This window comes from Lynx rufus, unplaced genomic scaffold (genome assembly GCF_022079265.1).
Source record: "Lynx rufus isolate CCGP_SWC_20201006 ecotype Redwood Valley unplaced genomic scaffold, mLynRuf1.p SCAF_9, whole genome shotgun sequence".
Lineage (NCBI taxonomy): Eukaryota > Metazoa > Chordata > Mammalia > Carnivora > Felidae > Lynx > Lynx rufus.
In genome coordinates, this window is record NW_025814897.1 from 6,882,792 (window position 1) to 6,906,346 (window position 23,555).

General features: G+C 39.4%; 1 protein-coding gene across 4 annotated transcripts in view; it reads left to right on the top strand.

Moving 5' to 3' along the window:
* ATM (ATM serine/threonine kinase) overlaps positions 1 to 23,555 on the top strand; it is a 131,838-nt gene that overhangs the window by 16,789 nt on the left and 91,494 nt on the right. For all 4 annotated transcript variants that reach the window (XM_047070393.1, XM_047070392.1, XM_047070390.1 and 1 more), the window contains exons 8-20: positions 6,264 to 6,429; positions 7,324 to 7,562; positions 9,351 to 9,514; positions 11,213 to 11,382; positions 13,424 to 13,795; positions 14,443 to 14,637; positions 15,419 to 15,514; positions 16,383 to 16,608; positions 18,891 to 19,016; positions 19,581 to 19,706; positions 20,632 to 20,721; positions 21,998 to 22,169; positions 23,115 to 23,314. In XM_047070393.1, the coding sequence (XP_046926349.1) occupies positions 6,264 to 6,429; positions 7,324 to 7,562; positions 9,351 to 9,514; positions 11,213 to 11,382; positions 13,424 to 13,795; positions 14,443 to 14,637; positions 15,419 to 15,514; positions 16,383 to 16,608; positions 18,891 to 19,016; positions 19,581 to 19,706; positions 20,632 to 20,721; positions 21,998 to 22,169; positions 23,115 to 23,314 (2,342 nt within the window). The remainder of the gene's footprint in view (positions 1 to 6,263; positions 6,430 to 7,323; positions 7,563 to 9,350; positions 9,515 to 11,212; positions 11,383 to 13,423; positions 13,796 to 14,442; positions 14,638 to 15,418; positions 15,515 to 16,382; positions 16,609 to 18,890; positions 19,017 to 19,580; positions 19,707 to 20,631; positions 20,722 to 21,997; positions 22,170 to 23,114; positions 23,315 to 23,555) is intronic.

Sequence of the window (23,555 nt, forward strand, 5' to 3'; positions counted from 1 at the left end):
TTTCTTTTTTTGTTAGCTTTAATAACTTGTGTAAGAATTTGTACACTTTAAGTTGTTTAATGCAGGAGCGTAAAGTTGTTCTTAAACATTATTACCTTGTCCTTTTTTTTTTTTTTAATTTTTTTTTTTCAACGTTTATTTATTTTTGGGACAGAGAGAGACAGAGCATGAATGGGGGAGGGGCAGAGAGAGAGGGAGACACAGAATCGGAAACAGGCTCCAGGCTCTGAGCCATCAGCCCAGAGCCCGACGCGGGGCTCGAACTCACGGACCGTGAGATCTTGACCTGAGCTGAAGTCGGACGCTTAACCAACTGTGCCACCCAGGTGCCCCCCTTGTTGTCCTTTTAATGTATGTAGGCTTGATTTGGTATTGCCTCTTTCATTATTGATTTCTGGTATTATTCTTCCCTTATGTTTATTTTGGGTTTAATTTGTTCTCTAGTTTCTTAACGTAGAAGCTTACATCATTGGTTTGAGAGCTTCTTTCCTAATATGTGTATTTAATATAATATAAATTTTTCTCTAAACACTGCTTTGTCACATCTCACGCATTTTGGCATTATTACATTTTCATTTTTCTTCAGTTCAAGATTTGTTTTTCTTGAAAGTTCTTCTTTGACCTGTGGATTATTTAGAAGTGTGTTATTTAATTTCCAATTGTTTGGGGGGTACTTTCCTATTTTTTATTTCATTTTCCCTTTTATGGTTTTTAGTCTAATTACATTATCGTCAGAGAACATACTTCTTATAACATATTTATAATTATTATGACTTCTTTCATGGGCCCAGGATAAAGTCTAATTTGATGAATGCTCCATATGCATTTGAAAAGAATGTCTATCTGCTGTTATGGGTGATTCGTTCTGTAAATGGCAACTAGAGTCAGTTGGTTGATGGTGTTCAATCCTGTAACAGACTGGTGTGAGAGCTTGAGTGATAAGTGAGGAAATGGATTAGCAAAACGACGCTTTCCGAAGCTTTGGTTGTGAGGTGAAGGGAAAGAGGGGTCCTGCTAGAGAGGAGAGTAACTAGAGTATACCTAAATGTAATCGGAAGGATTTCATGCAGAGAGAGTGTGTGAATACACAGGAAAATGGGCTATGTTTTCTGAGAATAAGTGTTTCCAAAGGAAGAGCTCTGGGATTGTCCCAAGGAAGAGGGCAGGTTTTCTAATGAGGTAGGAAGGAAGAAACGTTAAAACCTTTCGTGGCTGTCCTGTAAAACTGGCAAGAAATGTCGACTCCCCCTTTGCTCGGCCTTGGAAGCGCGGGGTAGCTCTGCCTGCCTCTCTGACCGTGACCAAAAGTCTGCCCCCGTCCTTCTGATCTCTGTGTTCTGGCTGCAGTGGCCCTCATTCAGATTCTCTAACCCAGTGGTCTCCAGACACTTTAAAAAAATTTTTTTTTCAACGTTTATTTACTTTTTTGGGACAGAGAGAGACAGAGCATGAACGGGGGAGGGGCAGAGAGAGAGGGAGACACAGAATCGGAAACCAGGCTCCAGGCTCTGAGCCATCAGCCCAGAGCCCGACGCGGGGCTCGAACTCACGGACCGCGAGATCGTGACCTGGCTGAAGTCGGACGCTTAACCGACTGCGCCACCCAGGCGCCCCAGCCAGACACTTTTTAAAAAACAGACTGCATTTTTTTAGAGCCATTTCAGATTCATCGCAAAATTGAGCAGGAAGTACAGAGTCCACGCGAACCCTCACACACAGGCACGGCTTCTGCTCTTGTCAACTTCCTGCATCAGAGTGGCACATTTGTTTCAGTCCACGCACCCACACTGACACCTCCTGTCACCTGGCATTCACACTTGACATTGGGATCACTCCTGGTGCCGTCCGTTCAATAGATTGTGACAAATGTGTAATGAGGGGTATTTACCATTATAGTGTCACATAGAATAGTTTCACTGCCGTAGAAATCCTCCGTGCTCTATCAGTTCATCCTTCCCTTCCCACTGATCCCCAGCAACCAGTGATCTTTTTACAGTCTCTCTAGGTTTGCCTTTTCCAGAATGTGATGTAATTGGTATCATGTGGTCATAGTACATAGTCTTGTCACACTGGCTTATTTCACTTAGTAATATGCATTTAAGTTTCCTCCGTGCCACCTCGTGGCTTGGTAGCTTACTTCTTTTTAGCGCTGAATAATATTCCATTGGCTGCATGTGCCACACTGTAGTTTTCCATTCATTTACTGAAGGACACCTTGATTGCTTCCAGGCTTTGACAGTTATGAATAAAGCTGCCATAAACATCTGTGTGCAGATAGGTTTCCAGCTCATTTCACTAAATACCGAGAAGTATGATTGCTGGATCATATGGTAAAACTTTGTTTAGTTTTATAAGAAGCTGCCAAAGCTCTCTTCCCAAATGGCCGTTATTGATTTCTACATCAGTAGAGCTTAACTTTTTATTTGTAATTACTTTTAATTTAAAAAATAAGAGTTCTAGTATTTCCTTCTGACACTGCTACGGATCATCTCTCACTGTTTCGAGAGTGCAAGCCCTTTCTTGCCTCATGACGTGTCCTCCTCTTGTTAGAGGCTACCCTTTGTATGGCTGGTTTCTTCTCATCCTGCAGGTCTCAACTTAATGCCACTGCTGTGTTCTGGTCTCCCCTTCTAAATTTGTTCCTGTCTTTTTATATTCTACCATAGTACCCTGTTTCCTCAGGATTCTCGCAGAGTCGTGACACCGAGGCTTTTTTCTTTAATTTTTTCTAACGTTTATTTATTTTTGAGAGAGAGAGAGAGCGAGAGAGAGCACGCGCGCGCGGGGGAGAGGGAGACAGGGAGACACAGAATCAGAAGCGGCTCCAGGCTCTGAGCTGCCAGCACAGAGCCCAACGCAGGGCCTGAACCCAGGAACCAACCATGAGATCATGACCTGAGCTGAAGTCAGATGCTCAACCCAGGTGCCCCAAACACGGAAGCTTTTTATCCAGGAAGGAACTTTATTTGTGCCAGCACCACTCAGTTGGGTTCCTACCCAAAGAACTGAGCACTCAACGTCACATGGCATAGTTTTGTTTTGTTTTGTTTTAATTTTTTTTTTTTAAACGTTTTATTTTTGAGACAGAGAGAGACAGAGCATGAACAGGGCAGGGTCAGAGAGAGGGAGACACAGAATCCAAAGCAGTCCAGGCTCTGAGCTCTCAGCACAGAGCCTGATGTGGAGCTCAATCTCACGGACCGTGAGATCATGACCTGAGCCGAAGTCGGACGCTTAACTGGCTGAGCCACCCAGGTGCCCCTCATGGCATAGTTTTTTAAAATACATTTTCTATTTCTTTGTCTCCCCATATATGGTAGGTAACACATTAACATGTAGTCTGATTAAGTAGTCTCAGTTTACAAGGTCTTGAGGGATGTTGTCACGCAGGCGGATAGCCAGGTTACCTTGAAGTTTTCTCTCCCTTTTTTTCTCCCCTTAGGGAGGGGACCCTACCACAATAGTACTTTTGTGAAAATAAATAACACACTTCTGAATTCATGGGTCAAAAGAAAAGTCTTCAGGGACATCAAAGTATACTTAGAACTGGATGAAAATGAAAAAAAAATACAAGATGTCAAAATTTGTAGAATGCAGCTAAAGTTATATGGAAAGGGCAATTTTTACAGCATCAGCTGCCCATACTAGGAAGGAGGAAAAGTCTCACATCAGTAACCTTAGCTTCCACCTCAAGAAACGAGAAAAACAAAACCAAACTCTTTGAAGCAAGTGGAAGTAAAGAAATCACTGGAATTGAAAACAGAAAAACAAGAGAGAACAATTAATTAAATAAAAAGCTGATTCTTTGACAACGTCAAGAAAATCTAGAACCGCTAGCAGGAGTGACTTACGTACAAAAGAAGACACAGATTGCTGATATGAGGAAGGAAATAGATACAGTTGCATGTTTTGCAGCGATTAAAAGAGTATTGACATACTATGGACAACTCTATGCATTTAAATGCAGCAGTTCCTTTATGGATTCCTTCTTTTTTTTTTTTTTTTTAATGTTTAGTTTTGAGAGAGACCGATCGTGAGTAGGGGAAGGGCAGAGAGAGACGGGGAGACACAGAATCTGAAGCAGGCTCCAGGCTCCCAGCTGTCAGTGCAGAGCCTGATGCAGGTCTCGAACTCAGGAACCTTGAGATCATGACCTGAGCTGAAGTCAGACGCTTAACCGACTGAGCCACCCAGATGCCTCTGGACCAGTTCCTTTAAACCACACCCTATCAGAACTTACCCACTGTGAAATAGATACTCTGAATAGTTATGAATCGATAATTTAAAACCATTCATAAAAGACACTGGGAACAAGGCAAGGATGTGTGCCCTCCCCACTCCTGTTGAGCCTTGCACTAGAGGTTCTAGACAGGGCAGTTAGGCCAGGAAAGGAAATAAAAGGCGTACAGATTAGAAAGGACTAAAGAAAACTGTTCCAGTTTGCAGATAGCATGAGTATCTATGTATAAAGTCCTAAGGAATCTACATTTAATTTAAAACTTTTAACTCCAGAAGTCCTTTTAAATATCATGTTCCTTTACTATTCATTCTTTGAGCTTTTCTGTCAGTGTTGAATTCATGGAGGAAGTGAATCCACCTGGAGTCATGTCCTACAGCCTTTTTTTGAAGAAGTTGGACTCTTTGCTTCTGAGACTTCTGTTGATGGCTTATACTTTTTTTTCAACCACTTGCTAGGATAGTATATGGGATGCTATGAGAATTGGGATCAACTTCCCTGATGTAACATAAATGCCCTAAAACTTGAGCTTTAATCCAAGACAGTTGGCTTTCTCATTTCACCTCTCTGCACCTACCAACTAATAAGAGTAAGGTAACCACTCCTGTGTTCTCTTCTCCACGTTTGTGTGTATTAACTCACAGTTTTACCATTTAGGTGTTGTATGTCGTGATGAAACTTTGGGAAGCACTGATGTAGAGTTGCATAAATTTGTGTCAGATGCAATAGGAATCATTTGAACAATCATTTTGTTTACTATCATGTTTGAGGTATTTATAGCGTCCTTATTCTTTTGTGTTTGATAACTGATTGTAAACTATTTTTGCAGAATTATGTGATATTATACAGTTGAAAAGGCAGATACCCATGGTGTTAGTCTTACTTTACCAGCCAAGGACTTTGTGTTTTTCTCTTTATGGGAAGAAAATCCTGCTTTAGCAACTTTGGTTTTCATTGTTTTGGGAGATGATTCTCAATGCATTTCAATGTTTCTGTGTGTCTTATGAGCAGACACTGGCTGCTTTATTCCTGGCTTTTTTTTTTTTTTAATGTTTATTTACTTTTTGAGACAGAGAGACAGAGCATGCGTGCGAGACAGGCAGAGAGAAAGAGGGAGACCCAGAATCCCAAGCAGGTTCCAGGCTCTGAGCTGTCCGTACAGAGCCCCACACAGGGCTCAAACTCATGAGCCGTGAGATCATGACCTGAGCTGAAGTTGGATGCTCAACCTACTGAGCCCCCCAGGTGCCCCATCCTGACCTTTTTTTAAGTAGGTGTGTATAGCAGACCTTGGAAGCCAGAGATGATGGCTTCCTCAGAGCAAGGCTCTGAGGCTCCGAGGCTCAGAGCAAGGACAGGCTTGCTTGCTGCCCATTTGTTACAGGTGGCTTGAGATTTCTCTTCTATAATGTAGCTCACTTTTGTATCATGTCCCTTGTCCCTCTTCAGGTTGCCTTCGGGGCTGAGGAATTTATGTAAGAAGGAAGGTCCTATGGCTATTGTCATTGCTGTGAGAAATAAACTGTCTTTTTTCTCGGATCAAGAATATCTTGTCTTCTGCCAACACCCAGGAAACTGGCATTCTGATTCCTTAGGTTTCAAGTAGAATAAAATTTTATCCCCTTGACATGGTTCTTGATGCTCTTGATATATTTTACACGTGTTATTAATCAACCGGCTTTAAAACAAAATAGTAGATTGTGTGTGCCCTGTGTCACATGCTCTGTTAGACCTACATGGAAGGACGTAGATATTGAAGAGGTGCCACAGCTTGTCTGAGGGCCGGCTGCACATGGTCTGTGGCCTTAGGTTGTTCCTCTTGAAGGCAGTTTACATAACATAACATAACATTAAATACTGATTGAACGCTTTTACTGTTTTGAGTGTAAATTAGTGTAATTTTTAATCTTTTTGTCTGTATGGGACTATTGAAATTTAAATTGTAGCAGGACCTTTAAGTTAAATGCTTTGATAATTTTCTTTTTGATAACATAACTAAAATGGTTTTTTTTGTTTGTTTTTTAAGAGTTGTTCTCTGTGTACTTCAATCTGTACCTTAAACCTGCACAAGACATTAATAGAGTTTTAGTGGCTAGAATAATTCATGCTGTGGCCAGAGGGTGCTGTTCGCAAACTGATGGATTGAATTCCAAATTGTTGGATTTCTTTTCCAAAGCTATTCATCATGCAAGGTAATCTAGTCTCGTTTTGTTCTGTATTGGAAATCTATTTGATCTTTTTGCAAGTATATCTTTTATTTTCTGTGTGTGTGTGTGTGTGTGTGTGTGTGTGTGTGTGTGTGTGTGTTTTAATGTGTATTTATTTTGAGAGAGAGTGTGTGTGTGTGTGTGTGTGTTTTAATGTGTATTTATTTTGAGAGAGAGTGCAAGAGGGGAGGGACAGAGACAGAAAACCTTAAGCAGGTGCCATGCTATCAACCCAGAGCCCGACGGGCTTAGACTCATGAACTGTGAGATCATGACCTGAGCTGAAATCGAGAGTCAAACGTTTAACTGGCTGAGCCACCCAGGTGCTCTGCAAGGCTGTCTTTTAGATCTAGCATCTGAAAATGTTACCAATTAAAAAAACAAAAACAAAAACATCGGCCCATTGTAGTAGAATTAGTAGATTCCTAAAGAAAGTATCACTTCAGCTATTCTTGAATATCCAAAGGCAGAACATGAAAATGATGTTTTTAAGTGGGAGATCAGTGCTGCTTTATTAAAAAAGATAAATATCCTCTTAAGTAGTTTGATTTTCCCCATTTTTGAGAATAGATGTACTAAGAAAAAATGAACTAGTGTATTTTGGAAGTATCAATAGCTTAAGTTTGTGCTGCATTAGTCTATAACATGAAACATTGTATACATGGTGTTTGAGCAGCAGAGGGAGCTGGTGTCCTAGCACCAGATAATGTTGTTGCTGCCTGTAGTCCCACTAGGGTTTGTTTCCTGAATAGTTCTGAAACTAAGGCTATTGTTATTTGAAGATTAGATACTTTTTTCTTTCCAGCGTGCAACTTCATAACTGTCTTCAGTGTTCATTGTCTTCCCTGTTAAGCGGAGTGTGTTTATTTTCTGTGACAGACAAGAGAAGAGCTCTGCAGGTCTAAACCACATCTTAGCAGCGTTTGTTATCTTCCTCAAGACGTTGGCTGTTAACTTTCGAATTTGCGTGTGTCAGTTAGGAGATGAAGTTCTTCCTACCTTGCTTTACATTTGGACTCAACACAGACTTAATGATTGCTTAAAAGAAGTGATTATTGAATTATTTCAGCTGCAAATTTATATCCGTCATCCAAAGGGAGCTAAAACCCAAGAGAAAGGTAATAAAAGGCAGTTTTTGCTGTTTTGAATTTACTTCCTCATCGAAATGTAGGGGCTTAAGTATGAAAATTGTATTTTGTAGGAGGTTATGACCTTCTTATGGATTACTGTGCTTGATAATGGTATTAGTCACAGGGATATTTCTCACACTTTTTTTAGCATTTGAAGTTGTGGTAGCAAGTCATATTGTGCCGTTTGTTTAGTACATTGCTAAGCATCACGAGGAAACGCAAATATGACGCGATGTCCCCTCTGAGAGCTGATGATGCAGCAGTTAGGTGCTAAAAGGTATTTCTCATACTGTAGCGTAAAAGAGTTCAGAGAAGGCAGGGCCTTGTTTATTTACATGTGGCTTTTATTAGGAGGTAGAAAAGATAAATATAGACCCAAAGCAGTCAGATTAGTCAGTTCCTCAGGGAGATGTATACATACTGCTTTAAACCTCATACTTGATCCAGGCCCCTGTTTGCTGGGAATACCAGAAATGAATGATTTCTCCTCTTTGATACCTTTACCTTCGTTTTTCATCAAGAGAGTATTGCTGGTTAATACATATCGCATATTTGAAAGCAGCTAGGATAGTAGATCTTAAAAGTTCTCATCACAAGGAAGCAGCTTTTTTTTTTTCTTTTTTTGTTATGTAAGGTATGTTAACTAGACTTACTGTGGTCATTTCACAAGGTTATACAAATAATGAATAATTACGTTGTACACATGAAACTAACGTTGCATGTCAATTATACCTTCATAGAAAGAGTACTGCTGGGATGGTTTCGCTTCATTCAGTAGAAAGGAACTTTATTGGGCGGAACAGGAACTGAACGAGTTCCCCCATGCTCAGGGTGTGTTTACTTTTGGCCTTGTACTGGCCTTTGGATGAATTCATCATGGCGAGCATAATGACTGTGTTAGGAAATCATGCTACACTGAGTAATAGCAGCTAAAATGGAGGAAAACAGTTATAGCCAATTTTTTTCAAAAGTAGCAATGTTTAATGGGCTCTTCTAGTATGTGTAGTTAGAGTATTTGTGGCCCGAGAAACTACTGAAGTCAAAGAATGGCAGATTCTCTTAGTTTGTCATCTTTCACACAGCTTTCACCAGGATGAAGATCAGGCTTAATTTATGGGATGGCATGATATGTTTAGGGTTTTAGTTAATGGTATATTTGGGATGAAAACTGACAGGATGGTGAGTTTGCCAGAAACACTAATGTAGTGTTAGACTGCGTTAATAGATTTTATGGTTCTTTGTGGGGAGTAGCAGCTCCTTTGTTACCCATCTGGTCAGATGACAGTGGGAGTATTCTGCCTACCAGATTTTGGACAGTCACCATTTGAAGAGAGCTATAGTAGACTGGAGTGTGTTTAGGGAAAGGTGACCAGAATAATGAGAAGTCTGGGTAACATGTCATTTGTACGCCAGTTAAAGGAACTGGTAACATTTTTCTCTAAATGATGTAGTGAGAACTTGGTCCTCACGTAAATGACAGAGCATGTTAATTACATTTGCCTCAGGGGAGAGACACAGTTAAAGTTCGATTGAGATTTTCATTGAGTTGATCAGAGAAAAATCAGACTATTGAAGAATTTTATAGGAAACACAGGTAAGCTGAGCATGAAGCGGACACTTACAAAGTAGAGTTTGCCAAGGATATTGTCACAAGAGGCGTTAGTACTGAGTGGGCAGTTGGCCCAGTTTCCGCCTCGGTAGCTGAATGGTTTTGTGGGAGGTGGTGGGGCAAATGGAGTGTGTATGTAGATTATATTCTCTTTTTTTGAATTACAGGTGCTTATGAATCAAATAAATGGAAAAGTATCTTATACAACTTATATGATCTGCTGATTAATGAGATAAGTCATATAGGAAGCAGAGGGAAATACTCTTCAGGATCCCGTAATGTTGCTGTCAAGGAAAACTTGATTGACCTGATGGCAGATATTTGTCACCAGGTACAGTTGGTTGAAATTTTCCATTAATTTCCTTTTATTTGGTGGGTTTTTTGTTTTTTGTTTTTTTGTTTTTTTTAGAGATAGAGAGAGGATCTTAAGCAGGCTCCAGTGTGGAGCCTGATGTGGGTCTCCATCTCACGACTTGTGAGGTCTTGACCTGGGCCAAAATCTAGTTGGAGGCTTAACCAACTGAGCCACCCAGGTGCCCTTTACTGGACTTTTCAAATGTGCGTTCTGATAGGAAACCTTGTCAAATTATTTTGTATATGTAGCTTTTCTGTTCAAAATACTGTAAATATTTGGAATTAATCTTCTGACTTAAAAAATAACTATTTTGCACACATGAACTTAGTGAAAACTAGTGATGAACTCTTCATTCTTAAAAGGTTGTAGAAAATCAGATTATGTTTCTTGTTTAAAAATTCTTTTTTCTACTGAGTTAGAAATCACATAGCATACAAGTACACAATTGAGTGGTTTTCAGTATTTTCACTATATTGTGCAAGCATCACCACTGTGTGATTCCAGAATATTTCCACTACTCCCCAAACAGACTCTGTACCTGTTAGCAGTCAGTCCCAAGTGCCCAGCTTTTTTCAGTTTTTAGCAGCTAACCACTAAGCTCCTTTCTGTCTCTAAAGATTTGCTATTTTGGACATTTCGTGTAAATGAAATAGAAACACAACTGTAAACTACGTGGAAACAACTTGTAGTCTTTCGTCCATGTTGTGCTAGGAACTAGTGGTTCATTCCTTTTTATTGCCTGATAATGTTTAGTAGCGTGGGTATTTTACATTTTGCCTGTTCATCAGTTGATGGCAGTTTTGTTTTTTTAATGTTTTTATTTTATGTTTGAGAGAGAGAGAGAGAGAGAGAGGGACTGAGTGTGAGTGGGGGAGGGGCAGAGAGAGAGAGACACAGAATCTGAAGCAGGCTCTAGGCCCTGAGCTGTCAGCACAGAGCCCGACGTGGGGCTCGAACCCACAAACTGCGAGATCATGACCTGAGCCAAAGTCGGATGCTTCACCGACTGAACCACCCAAGCGCCCCTATGGCTTAATGTTTCTTTTTTTTTTTTTTTAATTTTTTTTTTTTTTTTAATGTTTCTTAAGTAAAACTTTTTCCCAGAAATTTGATTAACATCCTGGGTAATTTCATTTGTCAGATATTTTCTTAATGCTAAACTTAAAATACTTTTTTTTAATTAAAAAAGCTTTTTTAGGGGCGCCTGGGTGGCACAGTCGGTTAAGCGTCCGACTTCAGCCAGGTCACGATCTCGCGGTCCGTGAGTTCGAGCCCCGTGTCAGGCTCTGGGCTGATGGCTCAGAGCCTGGAGCCTGTTTCCGATTCTGTGTCTCCCTCTCTCTCTGCCCCTCCCCCATTCATGCTCTGTCTCTCTCTGTCCCAAAAATAAATCAATGTTGAAAAAAAAAAAAAAAGCTTTTTTAAATTTAATCCCATTGAAAATAGAGATTTTTGCTTGGTAATATGTGCTTCCTGGAGAGCTGTTACAGTCCTGTAAAATGTTTGTTCATTACTATGTTATCATACTTATATATTTCCATAATTTATTACTTTTGCTCTATGACTTTCCTGTGTCTAATTTGAGGAGGAACATTTTTTCCCTCATGAACTATTAGAAAACAGGAACAGTGTAAAAAAACAAAAAAAGTAAGTTGTCCTTTTGTTATTTTACAGGTTTTTAATGAAGATACCAGATCTTTGGAGATTTCTCAATCTTACGCTATCACACAAAGAGAACTTAATGATTACGGTGCAACTTGCAAAAAGAGGAAAATAGAATTAGGCTGGGACGTAATAAAAGATCATCTTCAGAAGTCAGAGAATGATTTCGATCTTGTGCCTTGGTAAAATGTTCTCTTTTTCAGTGTCATCCTGGTCTCATTTAGTTTTTCTTACGAGACCTCTACTACAACAGCCTGGCCATAACTAGGTCATCTGTCCACTCCTAAACCAGTCATTGGCAGAGGGGAAGGTGGTTGCTGGGACGTGTTGAGGTCCACCACCGTGGCTCATGTGCTGGAGCCGGGGCCACGGCCTTAGCAAAGGAGATGGGGGGACAGCAGCCTGGGAGACAGTCATGTGTGGCTCGTGGAATTTCCTGAGTTGCACATCTCAACGTAGACATTTTAGCAGGTACAGCACCTGCTAGTAAAAGTAGCTTGGGAAGAAATTAAAGATGGCATTCAGAAATCACAGAATAATTTGGACCTCTTGCCACAATGAAAGGTTGTCTTTTTAAAATTTTGCTGGGTACAGCATACACAGTTACTTAAATGATTAAATTGTTGACTTCTGTGATAACATAAAATATTAGGTTTGGTAGGAGTCTTTAGAATTCATCCAGTCCAGCCTGTTCGTTTTATCAAACTGAGGAAGGTTCCACAGCTTGAACAAGGACACTTAGAAATTTGTAGGTGACAGTCAAGCTTCTGTGATCCCTGCCTCCGTTTTCCCCATGTTGATGTAATAGTTAAATATAATTGCGTTGTGGGGGAAAGCATCTTGATTTAGATACCTAGTGTTTGAGCTCATGTTTATTTTATATTGTGGAGGATCCCTATTTCAGAATCTTCAATTTGTTCCTTTCCTGCAGGGTTATTTATTGAATACTTGCTTTGTGCCAAGCATTATAGATGCGAGGGTGAATAAGATAAAGTTCTTCTTCTTGAGCAGTATGCATTCTAAGAATTCACAGCAAATATTTTTTGACTTAACCAACATCTAGGAAGAATAGTTGTTTGGCTTTTTTGTTCTTGTTTTAGAGGAATATTCTTCGTGGCTAAAGAGTAAGGATGGGTGTGATAATTCAGAAGTAGAAAATTGGGTCATTTAGGGGCGTCTAGGTGGCTCAGTCAGTTAAGCATCTGACTCTTGATTTCGGCTCAGGTCGTGATCTTACGATTCGTGAGGTTGAGCCCCACATCAGGCTCTGCACTGACAGTAGGGAGCCTGCTTGGGATTCTCTCTCTCTCTGTCTCTCTGCCCCTCCCCTGCTTGCTCTCTTGCTCAAAATAAATAAATTTTATTAAAAAAAATTGGAGCATCTGGGTGGCTCCATCAGTTGGGCTTTCAACTTTGGCTCAGGTCATGATCTCATGGTCCGTGGGGTTCGAGCCTCACTTCGGGCTTTGCTCTGACAGCATGGAGCCTACTTTGGATTCTCTGACTCCCTCTCTCTCTGCCCCTCTGCTACTTGTGTGCTCTTTCTCTCTCTCTTTCAAAAATAAACATTAAAAAATTAACAAAAAAATAAATAAAAGAAAATTGATAATTTACTTTTTATTTATTTTTAAGTAGGCTTCAATGTGGGGCTCACACTCCCAGCCCTGAGATCAAGAGTTGCATGCTCTACCTACAGAGCCAGTCAGGTGCACTTACCTTTAGTTACTCCTCAGAATTTTTGTGTAAGGGAAATATGACAGCTCCCCTACCTGGCCAAAAAGTTGTCATTCTTCCTGCCACTTTAGGAAGTAGGGCTTAATAAATACTAAGAGCCTTTTATTTGGAGAGTAGTATGGAAAGTAATGATGGTGATTCTTTAGGATATTGTAAAGGTGCTATGTCTGTAGATTTGTTTTCTGTTAGCTTGTTAATAGACTTGAATCATTTTCTTTTTTTTTTTTTTTAATTTTTTTTTTTTCAACGTTTATTTATTTTTGGGACAGAGAGAGACAGAGCATGAACGGGGGAGGGGCAGAGAGAGAGGGAGACACAGAATCGGAAACAGGCTCCAGGCTCCGAGCCATCAGCCCAGAGCCTGACGCGGGGCTCGAACTCACGGACCGCGAGATCGTGACCTGGCTGAAGTCGGACGCTTAACCGACTGCGCCACCCAGGCGCCCCGACTTGAATCATTTTCAAGTTAATTACACTTTTTTCTTTTAGGTTACAGATTGCAACCCAATTAATATCAAAATATCCTTCAAGTTTACCTAACTATGAGTTGTCACCATTACTGATGATACTGTACCAGCTTCTGCCTCAGCAGCGACATGGGGAGCGCACGCCGTACGTGTTACGGTGCCTTGTGGAGCTTGCATCGTGTCAAGGCAAGAAATCAGACCTGGAAAGCTCACAGAAATCAGATTTATTGAAACTCTGGACTAAAATTTGGTCTATTACTTTTCGCGGTATAAGTTCTGAACGAATACAAGCTGAAAACTTTGGCTTACTTGGAGCTATAATTCAAGGTGGTTTAATTGAGGTTGATAGAGAATTCTGGAAGTTATTTACTGGGTCAGCCTGCAGACCTTCATGGTAGGTTGATTTATGTATTGTATTAGATTTTTATATATACATATACTTTTTTTTTTTTCCCTCTGGTTTTTGTAGTTTTTCACTTCATTTAAAAATGTTAAATTCTGGGGGTGCCTGGGTGGCTCAGTCGGTTGGGCATCTGACTTCGGCTCAGGTCATGATCTCCCTGTTCCCGAGTTCGAGCCTGGTTTCAGGCTCTGTGCTGACGGTTCGGAGCCTGGAGCCTGCTTCAGACTCTGTGTCTCCCCGCTCTGTACTCCTCTCCCACTCATGCTGTGTCTGTGTCTCTCAAAAATAAACGTTTAAAAAAAAAAAACCAAAGAGATTCAAATTGTTCTTGAGGGAAAGAATGTGGACAGGAGATGGTAACTTAAAATTGGTGCATTGCTGCTTTTCCTGCAAGAATATATAGGTAGCATTCATAGTCTCCTCTTGCAATGCTTTTCTCCCATTCTTGACTCTCCTATTCTGTCACTCAAGGGTGGGGAACGCTTTGTCATTCTTTCATCACATGTAATCTAATTTTGGTTATTCTCGTGATAGCACTTACTGCAGAAAGAAAACATAGAACTATTAGGACTGGGCCCAGGGTGGTGGTGGGGGGGGAAAGCTTATTTTTAACAACAGCACCCTCTGTTTTGTTGTAGTCCTGCAGCGTGCTGCTTGACTTTGGCCCTGACCACCTGCGTTGTTCCAGAAACAGTGAAGACAGGAGTGGAGCAGAATACATGTGAAGTAAATAGAAGTTTTTCGTTAAAGGAATTGATAATGAAATGGCTCTTATTCTATCAGTTAGAGGATGACTTTGAAGACAGTACCGAGCCGCCCCCAGTTCTTCACAGGTGATTTGAATTCCTTAGCATCCAGCTGCTTTTTGTATGGGGAGGTCCCGGAGGCTTGTGCTTGTTTGATACTCGATGGCTTGTGGCACAGTGGTAATGTGGGGTTTCTCAGACCTTACCCCAAATATTAAACAGTCCCTTTGTTTTTCCAGTGTTCTGTGTCTTTGTGCTTGGATGTCTTCATGTCCTTTTACTTTGTTTTTATCTCTGCTGAGACAGTGAGAACACAGGGGGATGTGCCTGTATAATACGAATTATAATTCTTTGAGCGCTTCCGTGTTCCTTTGTGATTTTCTGTGAGTAGGTTCATCTGCATGTATGTCTGACGCAGACGTATCCCGGAATCAGAATGGGAGTATCTTGTGCGTGACGGGTGTTAAATTAATGGGGGGGAGGAAACTGGAGACAGTCACAATGGGGCTTAAGCCCCAGAATGGGGAGCAGCTTGACCCTGTAACCTTTCCACAGCTGGTGGTCAGGACTGAAGGAGTAGAGGATGGGATTTTGTGGGTCCTAGTGCTTTTGTTTTAATTTCACAATCTGTTTCAGATACAATTTTTAAAAATTAGTTGAGTCTGCTGCCAGGAAGTATTGAAAATTATAGCAACATAAAATAAACGTATGCTTCTTAATTCTTGTTTTAGATGTTAAAAAATTCAGTAACGATGAAAGAAAGTGATGTCAAGATTTACAACCAAACATGGATATTTAAGTATAAACAATGCATTCAATGGGTTTTGGTCTTCTAAGTGAAGATTTTTTTTTTAATTTTCCTTTGTAGTAATTTTCCTCATCTTGCGCTGGAGAAAATTCTTGTGAGTCTCACTATGAAAAACTCTAAAGCTGCAATGAATTTTTTCCAAAGAGTGCCAGAATGGTATGTTATCTAATAGAGTTCTGTATTCGTTTAAGCTATAGCTGTTAATTACAAAGATAATAATTTTAGCAGGGTAGTAGCTACGTCTTAAAAGTTATGAACTAAGTTGATCAATTAAAGAAAATTCCATCTCTGAGCCAGGGAAAAAGCTGCTTTTAATTCAGTGATAGTAATCTGCGTTCTATAATTTTAGATCCTGTCGACTGGTTTTTAACGCCGTGTAGTATAGTGTAGCAACACTTGCCAATGGAAGAAATAGAATAGTTATCGTGGGTGGTTAAGACATGAGTTTTTTAAAGATGTGACCCATTTTTGTATGCCATGTAAAATCTGTTCGTTTTAAAAGTAATGTAATGGAGGATAGGTCAAAGTAAAAATAAGTCTAAAAACCTCATTTTAGTTGATTGACTCAAGAGGCCCCTGTTTATCACTGTGGCGGACAATGACTCACTAGTATTAAGACCCCTGATCTCCCTTGAGAGGGCATAGCATGAAAAACTCCTTCATTTTGGAGAAATCAAAGGGGAAAAAAGGAAAGTGTTTTCAGATAATGTTTATCTTAGTGTTTGTACCTGGTGCTATTAATGTTTTCTTTTTAATAAAGTTTTCTGACTTTGCCTTTGAAATTATAACCTCTGTGTCTTTCATCCATGTGTTAGTGGAATTTGCTATTGCAAAATGAAAGCTGGTACATGAGCGTAGCCATTCCAAAGCCGAGAAGCCTTTTAAAAAGACTAATCCGTTAATTGTGTAAGCAGTCTGTAAAGTAGATGCTAAGTTAAAGTTTTCATTTGTGATATATTGCTGCTGCGTGGAGGTGAAGCAGTTGGTCACTTGATTGTACATTTAAGGTCTTACTCTCTTGAAGTGAACAACACCACAAAGATGCAGAGGAGTCTTCGTTCTCAGAAATTGAAGAACTGTTTCTTCAGACAACTTTCGACAAGATGGATTTCTTAACCATTGTGAAGGAATGTCCCGTAGAAAAGCTCCAGTCCAGTGGACGCATTTCTGTCCACCAGAACCTCAAGGAATCACTGGATCGCTATCTTCTGGGGTTATCAGAACAGCTTCTAAATAACTATTCCTTTGAGGTGAGATTTTCAGAAGAACTAAAGCCTACATCTGACTCAACTTTGGTGGACTGTTAGGAAGGAGAAGCAGGGAGAAGGGGCCCTGAGGATGGTGACATGCTTGATTAAAAAAAGCATAGTGAGAGGCGCCTGAGTGGCGCAGTCGGTTAAGCGTCCGACTTCAGCCAGGTCACGATCTCGCGGTCCGTGAGTTCGAGCCCCGCGTCGGGCTCTGGGCTGATGGCTCAGAGCCTGGAGCCTGTTTCCGATTCTGTGTCTCCCTCTCTCTCTGCCCCTCCCCCGTTCATGCTCTGTCTCTCTCTGTCCCAAAAATAAATAAAAACGTTGAAAAAAAATAAAAAAAAAAAAAAAGCATAGTGACAGTACATGCATACAAATAGGGAAGACTTACCACAAGAGCAGGAAGACCCAAGAAGAATAATTTGTGTTTCTTTTGTACCAGGAATTCCAGTAGATGTTAAAGAAGTAGAATTCTTTGTGTGGGTTCGTGGGGAACAATAATGGTTTGGAGCATAGGGATTATATGATGAGAAAGAACCTCTCAACTGAGAGGAGGGAGAGGTTACAATAACAGACAAGAACATCATTTAAACTGATCTAAAAGATCTTGGTGACAATTGAAGAGAGAGAAGTGTTAATAAAATGTAATAAATGATCTAGCAATCACCCATAGTTTAGAGGTCACTAGTAATTTCTCATAAATTGTTTTCTTCACTGTCTTAAGATCACACATTCTCATGGGGCGCCTGGGTGGCTCAGTTGGCTAAGTGTTCGTCTCTTGATTTTGGCTCAGGTCATGATCTCGTGGTGAGATTGAGCCCCGCGTTGGGTGTTGGGCTCCACGCTAGCAATGGAGCCTGCTTGAGATTCTCTCTCTCTCTCTCTCTCTCTCTCTCTCTCTCTCTCTGTCTCTGTCTCTGTCTCTCTTTCTCTTTCTCTCTTTCTCAAAGAAAAAAAGATCACGAATTTTCTTTGTGTGTACCATTCTCTTGCCGAAACTCCCGTTATTTTTAACGTGAAATAAATATCTTTCTACCTATTTTTGTGTGTTCAAAATCATCCACATGTCAAAATCCTGCTAAAGCCTTTTTTAGATAATCTCAGCCATAATAATTCATCTTTTGATTTTCACAGTACTTAGTATTTGTCAAAAAAAATTTTTTTAATGTTTTATTTTTGAGAGAGAGAGCGTGAGTGGGGGAAGAGAGAGAGGGAGACAGAATCCGAAGCAGGCTGCAGGCTCTGAGCTGTCAGCATAGAGCTTGATGTGGGGGCTTGAACTCGAGGACCAAGATATCATGACCTGAGCCAAAGTTGGATGCTCAACCGACTGAGCCACCCAGGCACCCTAGTATTTCTTTTTAAAGTAACTCTTAGTATATTCCTTGTCCCGTGGATATTTGTGTGTATGTTGTATATGCAGATGTTTCAAGCCATGCTGTAAATCTCCTTAAAGGACATCTGTATTTTTGTTAATCTTTGGATCTTCCACAATGCCTTGTTATATTGTAAATGGTGAAATATTTGTTGAATAAAATAAAATCTGTAAGTTACTCAGAGGAGTGAATTCAATAGCCAGGGATAATGACCCACAGAGCCAGAGAAGAGATAGTGTGTCTGTTTCATATGTCTTATCCTTAGTTACTGACATTCTGCTAGATCACGCTTGTAACCATTTTCATGACAAAGTAATACAGTCTTCTGTGTTTTCCCCTAAAATGCCATTTCCTACAATATAGGAAGAGAGCAATCTGGAAATGTTATTTTTCTGTGTAGCCATTGCAGATTTGTAAATAATTGTGTAAATTTGGCTGAGTGATATCTACTTGCAAAATTTGTGGTAGTTTCTAGAGTCTAAAAAGCTGAGTCAGGGTTCTTATCTTTCTGAAGCTCAAAATATCATTTTAATATCTCTTTATATGAATCTGATTTCTGCTCCTATTCAAAGAGTTATAGACTTTTATTTGTGTATCATTTTTTTTCTTTCCACCGTACCTCAAATATTAAGGGCCTTTGTGTACAGTACATTGTGCTACTTTAAGAGGAGATAGATGCCTAACTTGGCCATTAGGAGATAGTTTTGTTTTTCCCAAGATTTCTACTTATCACAACTCCGCAGGGATCTCTTAGATGTTTTTAGAGATAATCAGAATTATGCCACTATTAAATCAGTTAACTAGTTTCTTAATGTGTACCTAAGATTTGTTCCTACAAAAGATAACTGTGGTACTCAAAATTATTTGTGAAACATGTATATTTTTTCTTTCTTGGTTCACTTGAAGTCTACAGATGCAGAAACGCTTATCCGATGTTCAGGTCTTGTGGTGGGTGTTCTTGGCTGCTATTGTTACATGGGTGTAATAGCTGAAGAGGAAGCATATAAATCAGAGTTGTTCCAGAAAGCCAAGGTATGAGAATTCATTCTGTTCACATTCTGGATAAATATGAGTGCAATGTATTCCTGGGGAAATTGGTATATTTGCTTGAGAAAACATAAAAACTACATAGGGTAACCTTTTCTCTTTGGTTTATGCTGTCTGAGAGAAATGGAACTATCCATCCTTCCTTAAAACTTGATTTTAACCCAACTATACGTAGAGTAATTGAAATAGTATCACATTAACACTTAATCTTGGTAAAGAAAAATACTGACTTGTATGGGCACTTTTAAACGTTTTTTCTGTGATCAGTTATCCTAAAGAATCCTTGACTGAGTGTTAAGCAGGTTTGCTGGACACGTGAAACTTACTTTCATCTCTGAGTCCTGTTCTGTCAGCGTGTGGTTTGTAAGGAGAACAGAGTATACGTTAAGTCATTAAAAACACTGTTAATTGTTACTATGACTTTTAATTACTCTGGATAGCCAAGTATAACTTAAGAACACGGGTTTTATTTCTTAAGTAGACTTTGAAGAGCAATCCCTAAACTGTCATTTTAACTAGAGTTTGGATTTTTTCTTCTTTTATCAATAGTCTCTCATGCAGTGTGCCGGAGAAAGTATCACTGTGTTTAAAAATAAGCCCCATGAAGAATCTAGGATTGTCTCACTGAGAAATTTGATGCATCTCTGTACACGTTGCTTGTCTAACTGTACCAGGGTAAGGTGTTCTTACTTCACTGTGTGGTCACTCAGCGTGGTGGATAACTGGGTGCTGGTGGTACTGTTTTTTGGTCCATTTGTAATTTACAATTAAACGGAATGTAAATAAAGGTAGCATCCACAGGAATAAAGCAACAGGTAATCTGAGTTTCTCAGGAACGAATTTCATCATTTCAGGAAGATTTCTGGGATTACCACTTTTATAGACAACTACAGAGGCAACTCTTTTATGGCCAGCATATTTTCTTTCATTTAGTAAAAATTTGTTGACTGTGGCCATGTGAGGTGCATACCACTGTACCGGGGCTAGTGAGCACCATGAAGATAGAGAACTCCAGCACATGCCTTGTTCTCTTTTGCCCAGATAGTCTTGTAGAACCCTGGGCAGAAAGAGTGTTGCTCTGTGTCATCTTTGTTTCGATTTGGAACAGGCCTAAGTTGTACCTGAGCCAGGCCAGAGTGTCAGTCACAGTTGGAAAGCAAGTTTTTCGAAAGCTAATGATAACTACATGGCTACATAACAATATTACCAGCACATATTTTTGATTTTATAATGTGTTTTTCTTTTTGTTTTTTTTTTTTAACTAAAAAAACGTAATGTGTTTTTCTGTAAATGGGGAAGGAGGAAGTATGAATTCAAACTTAGAGTTACCACTTGTGTTTAGGGTCAGTAGTCGGTATTTTACTTTAATGTTTATACACAATATACTTAAATGTGCTGTAGTTCTTACTCTAAGAAAAGAGGTTAGTGTTGTTGATGCAGTTTATATCTTGGCCCTGATAGTAAACTGATCATCCATGCTTCTCATGATAGAGAATTTCCAGCGTCAAAGAAAATCGGTATTTCATTTAAGATAGAGAAGATATTGTCTGCCAAGAATAAGTTATTTTTTTGTTTGCTTGTGTTTTTGTCTTCATTACAGCCCAGTCCAAGTAAGATTGCATCTGGATTTTTCCTGAGATTGTTGACATCAAAGCTAATGAATGATATTGCAGATATTTGTAGAAGTTTAGTAAGTATGCGTGTTTTACCACCCTGTTTCATTGATTCTTTGATTCTTTTTTCGTTGATACCTCTCTTCGGTAGGTATTCATCTCACGATATATGGCACCTTATGTATTTTTAAATGTGGAAATTGAAGTTATTTGGTTTTGGAGGGGAATATATTCTTTGCTTCTTAATATCAGTACATACTGGTTGGCTTTTAGTTTTTCAGTAGTTAGTAATAGACTGAATGATTGTAAAGTAATCATCCAGGCTTACACTTATTTCTATGTAACACTATACCAGAATTCAAAATAATTGTTTATCTTTAAAAATAAAAACAAAAACTGTGTCAGACGAACAACACCTTCTCATCATGGCATTGACTTTTCTTCCATCCATACGAATGGGCTTTTGCTACATGTATTCTTTAGTCTAGAACAGTGCCTGGCATGTACACTACTTACTCAAATGTATGTTGAATGAAAAATATTCTGTAATTTGGTCATTTTTCTATGTTGCTACATGCTGCTGTTGTTTATTTATTTATTTATTTATTTTAATGTATATTTATTTTTGAGAGACAGAGACAGAGACAGAGCACGAGCAGGGGAGGGGCAGAGAGAGAGAGAGGGAGACACAGAATCTGGAACAGGCCCCAGGCTCCAAGCTGTCAGCACAGAGCCGGACGCAGGGCTTGAACTCACGAACTGCAAGATCATGACCTGAGCCGAAATCAGATACCCAATTGACTGAGCCACCCAGGCGCTCCTACTTGTTTTTTTAAAGTAGCATTGTATCTCATTATATGGGAATGGTATATATGTATTTTTAGTCCATCTGACCTTACCATTAGATGTCGTTTCTATTTTGTTGTTGTTACAGAGAGTTTTGTGGTAAAGATTCTTGTATTTTTGTCTACTAGTATGTGTGTATATCATGAATGTAGAATAAATTCTAGCAGTGGAATTGCTTGTTTAAAAGGAATGCGAATTTTACTTTTTGATGGATATTGTCAATTTCCTCAAAAACAGTCCTACCAGTTTATACTTTTACCCATATGCTCATGACAGTTGGGTGTTATAAAGCTTATTGTAAGAAATTATTTTTAAGGTTTGCGTATTATTGTTGTATATACATACTACATACTACAGTTTATCCATTTTTTATTGTTAGACATTTAATAGAAATAATTCTACAGCATTCATACATGTGAATGTTGAATTGTTTGATTAGGTGAATTTTAACTAAAACATGCTTCTGGAAGAAGCCAATTTAAACATCTTTGTTTTTCTTCTCTGAAGGCATCCTTCAGCAGAAAGCCGCTTGACTATGGAGAAGTGGAATCAGTGGAAGATGATCCTGACGAAAGTCTGATGGAGGCGGAGGATCAGTCATCCATGAGTCTATTCAGTGATTACCCTGCCGGCAGTGTTAGTGATGCTAACGTATCTGGAGAGGGTCAAAGTACTATTGGTAAATACGCATTTACTGCTTGGGATTTCTTTTTCCCTTTGTATTGATTTGGCATTACGAAAGGCCTCAGAGATACCAATTTTTTGCCCATTTTATTTTCCCTTCTATAGTCTGCTGGGATTGGTTCCCTTCTGTGTACCTTAGATTTCTTTGATTTTGAATTGAATTTATTAGTTACCTGTGTTATTCTTCATCTAAGGAATTTAAAATAGATTATTTGGAAAACAAAGCAGGAGAGTGAAAACACCCCTGGGGCCATCGCTTTTTGGAATCAGCATCAACCGTTCACATGTTTTTTTATGCCTTCATTTCCTTTTAACAACTGTGAGCATTTTTTTTCATTAAGCTTTATTGGTAATTATACTTAAAAAAAATTTTTTTTAATGTTTATTTTTGAGAGAGAGCAAGAGAGAGAGAGAGAGAGATTTAGAGCAGGGGAGGGACAGAGAGAGAGGGAGACACAGAATCTGAAGCACGATCCAGGCTCTGAACTGTTAGCAGAGAGCCCAATGCGGGGCTCAAACCCACGAACTGTGAGATATGACCTGAGCAGAAATCGGATGCTTAACTGACTGAGCCACCCAAGTGTCCCGATCATTGTACTTTTTAATGGCTTCATAATATCCAAATTAACATATGTACCATAACTCACGTGACCATTTTTTTTTTTTTTTTGTCAGAAGTGTGGGTTCCTCTCTGTTTCACTGTACTTGGCAGTGCCTCCGTGAATGTTTGTATAGATTATTTATTGATGACAGAATCCTAGAGTAACTTTTCATGAAGAGTTTTGAAGCTTTTAGTGTTTAATCACTTTCACCATAATTTTGCTTTCTGTAGACTTTCATCCCTCTCTTTTTTTTTTGTAGACTGGAAAATGTTTGAGTTAATGTTCAATATATGTGTGTTGTGTCCCTCTCTTAGTTTTAATAAAGGCTTTTTATTCAGGTGCCATGAATCCTTTAGCTGAAGAACATCTTTCAAAGCAAGATCTGCTTTTCCTCGACATGCTCAAGTTCTTGTGTATGTGTGTAACTACCGCTCAGACTAGTACCGTGTCATTCAGAGCAGCTGACATTCGGAGGAGACTGTTAATGTTAATTGATTCCAGCATGCTGGACCCTGCTAAATCCCTCCACCTGCACATGGTGAGTTCAGGGAAAGTGACACACCTTCAGTTCTGTCTGATGTTGCTGGATAAATAGAGTATATGGTACTTGTGATGGTTTGAAACTACTTCCTTGAGGAACAAATCTGACGCCAGTTATAAAAATGCTAGTTACCAAAAAATGCTGGTTATAAAAATATAAAAATCTGATGCTAGTTATAAAATAGACTTTTCCTTTTCATGTACTGTGAAAAAATTTTAAGTGGATAGTGAAACATTAA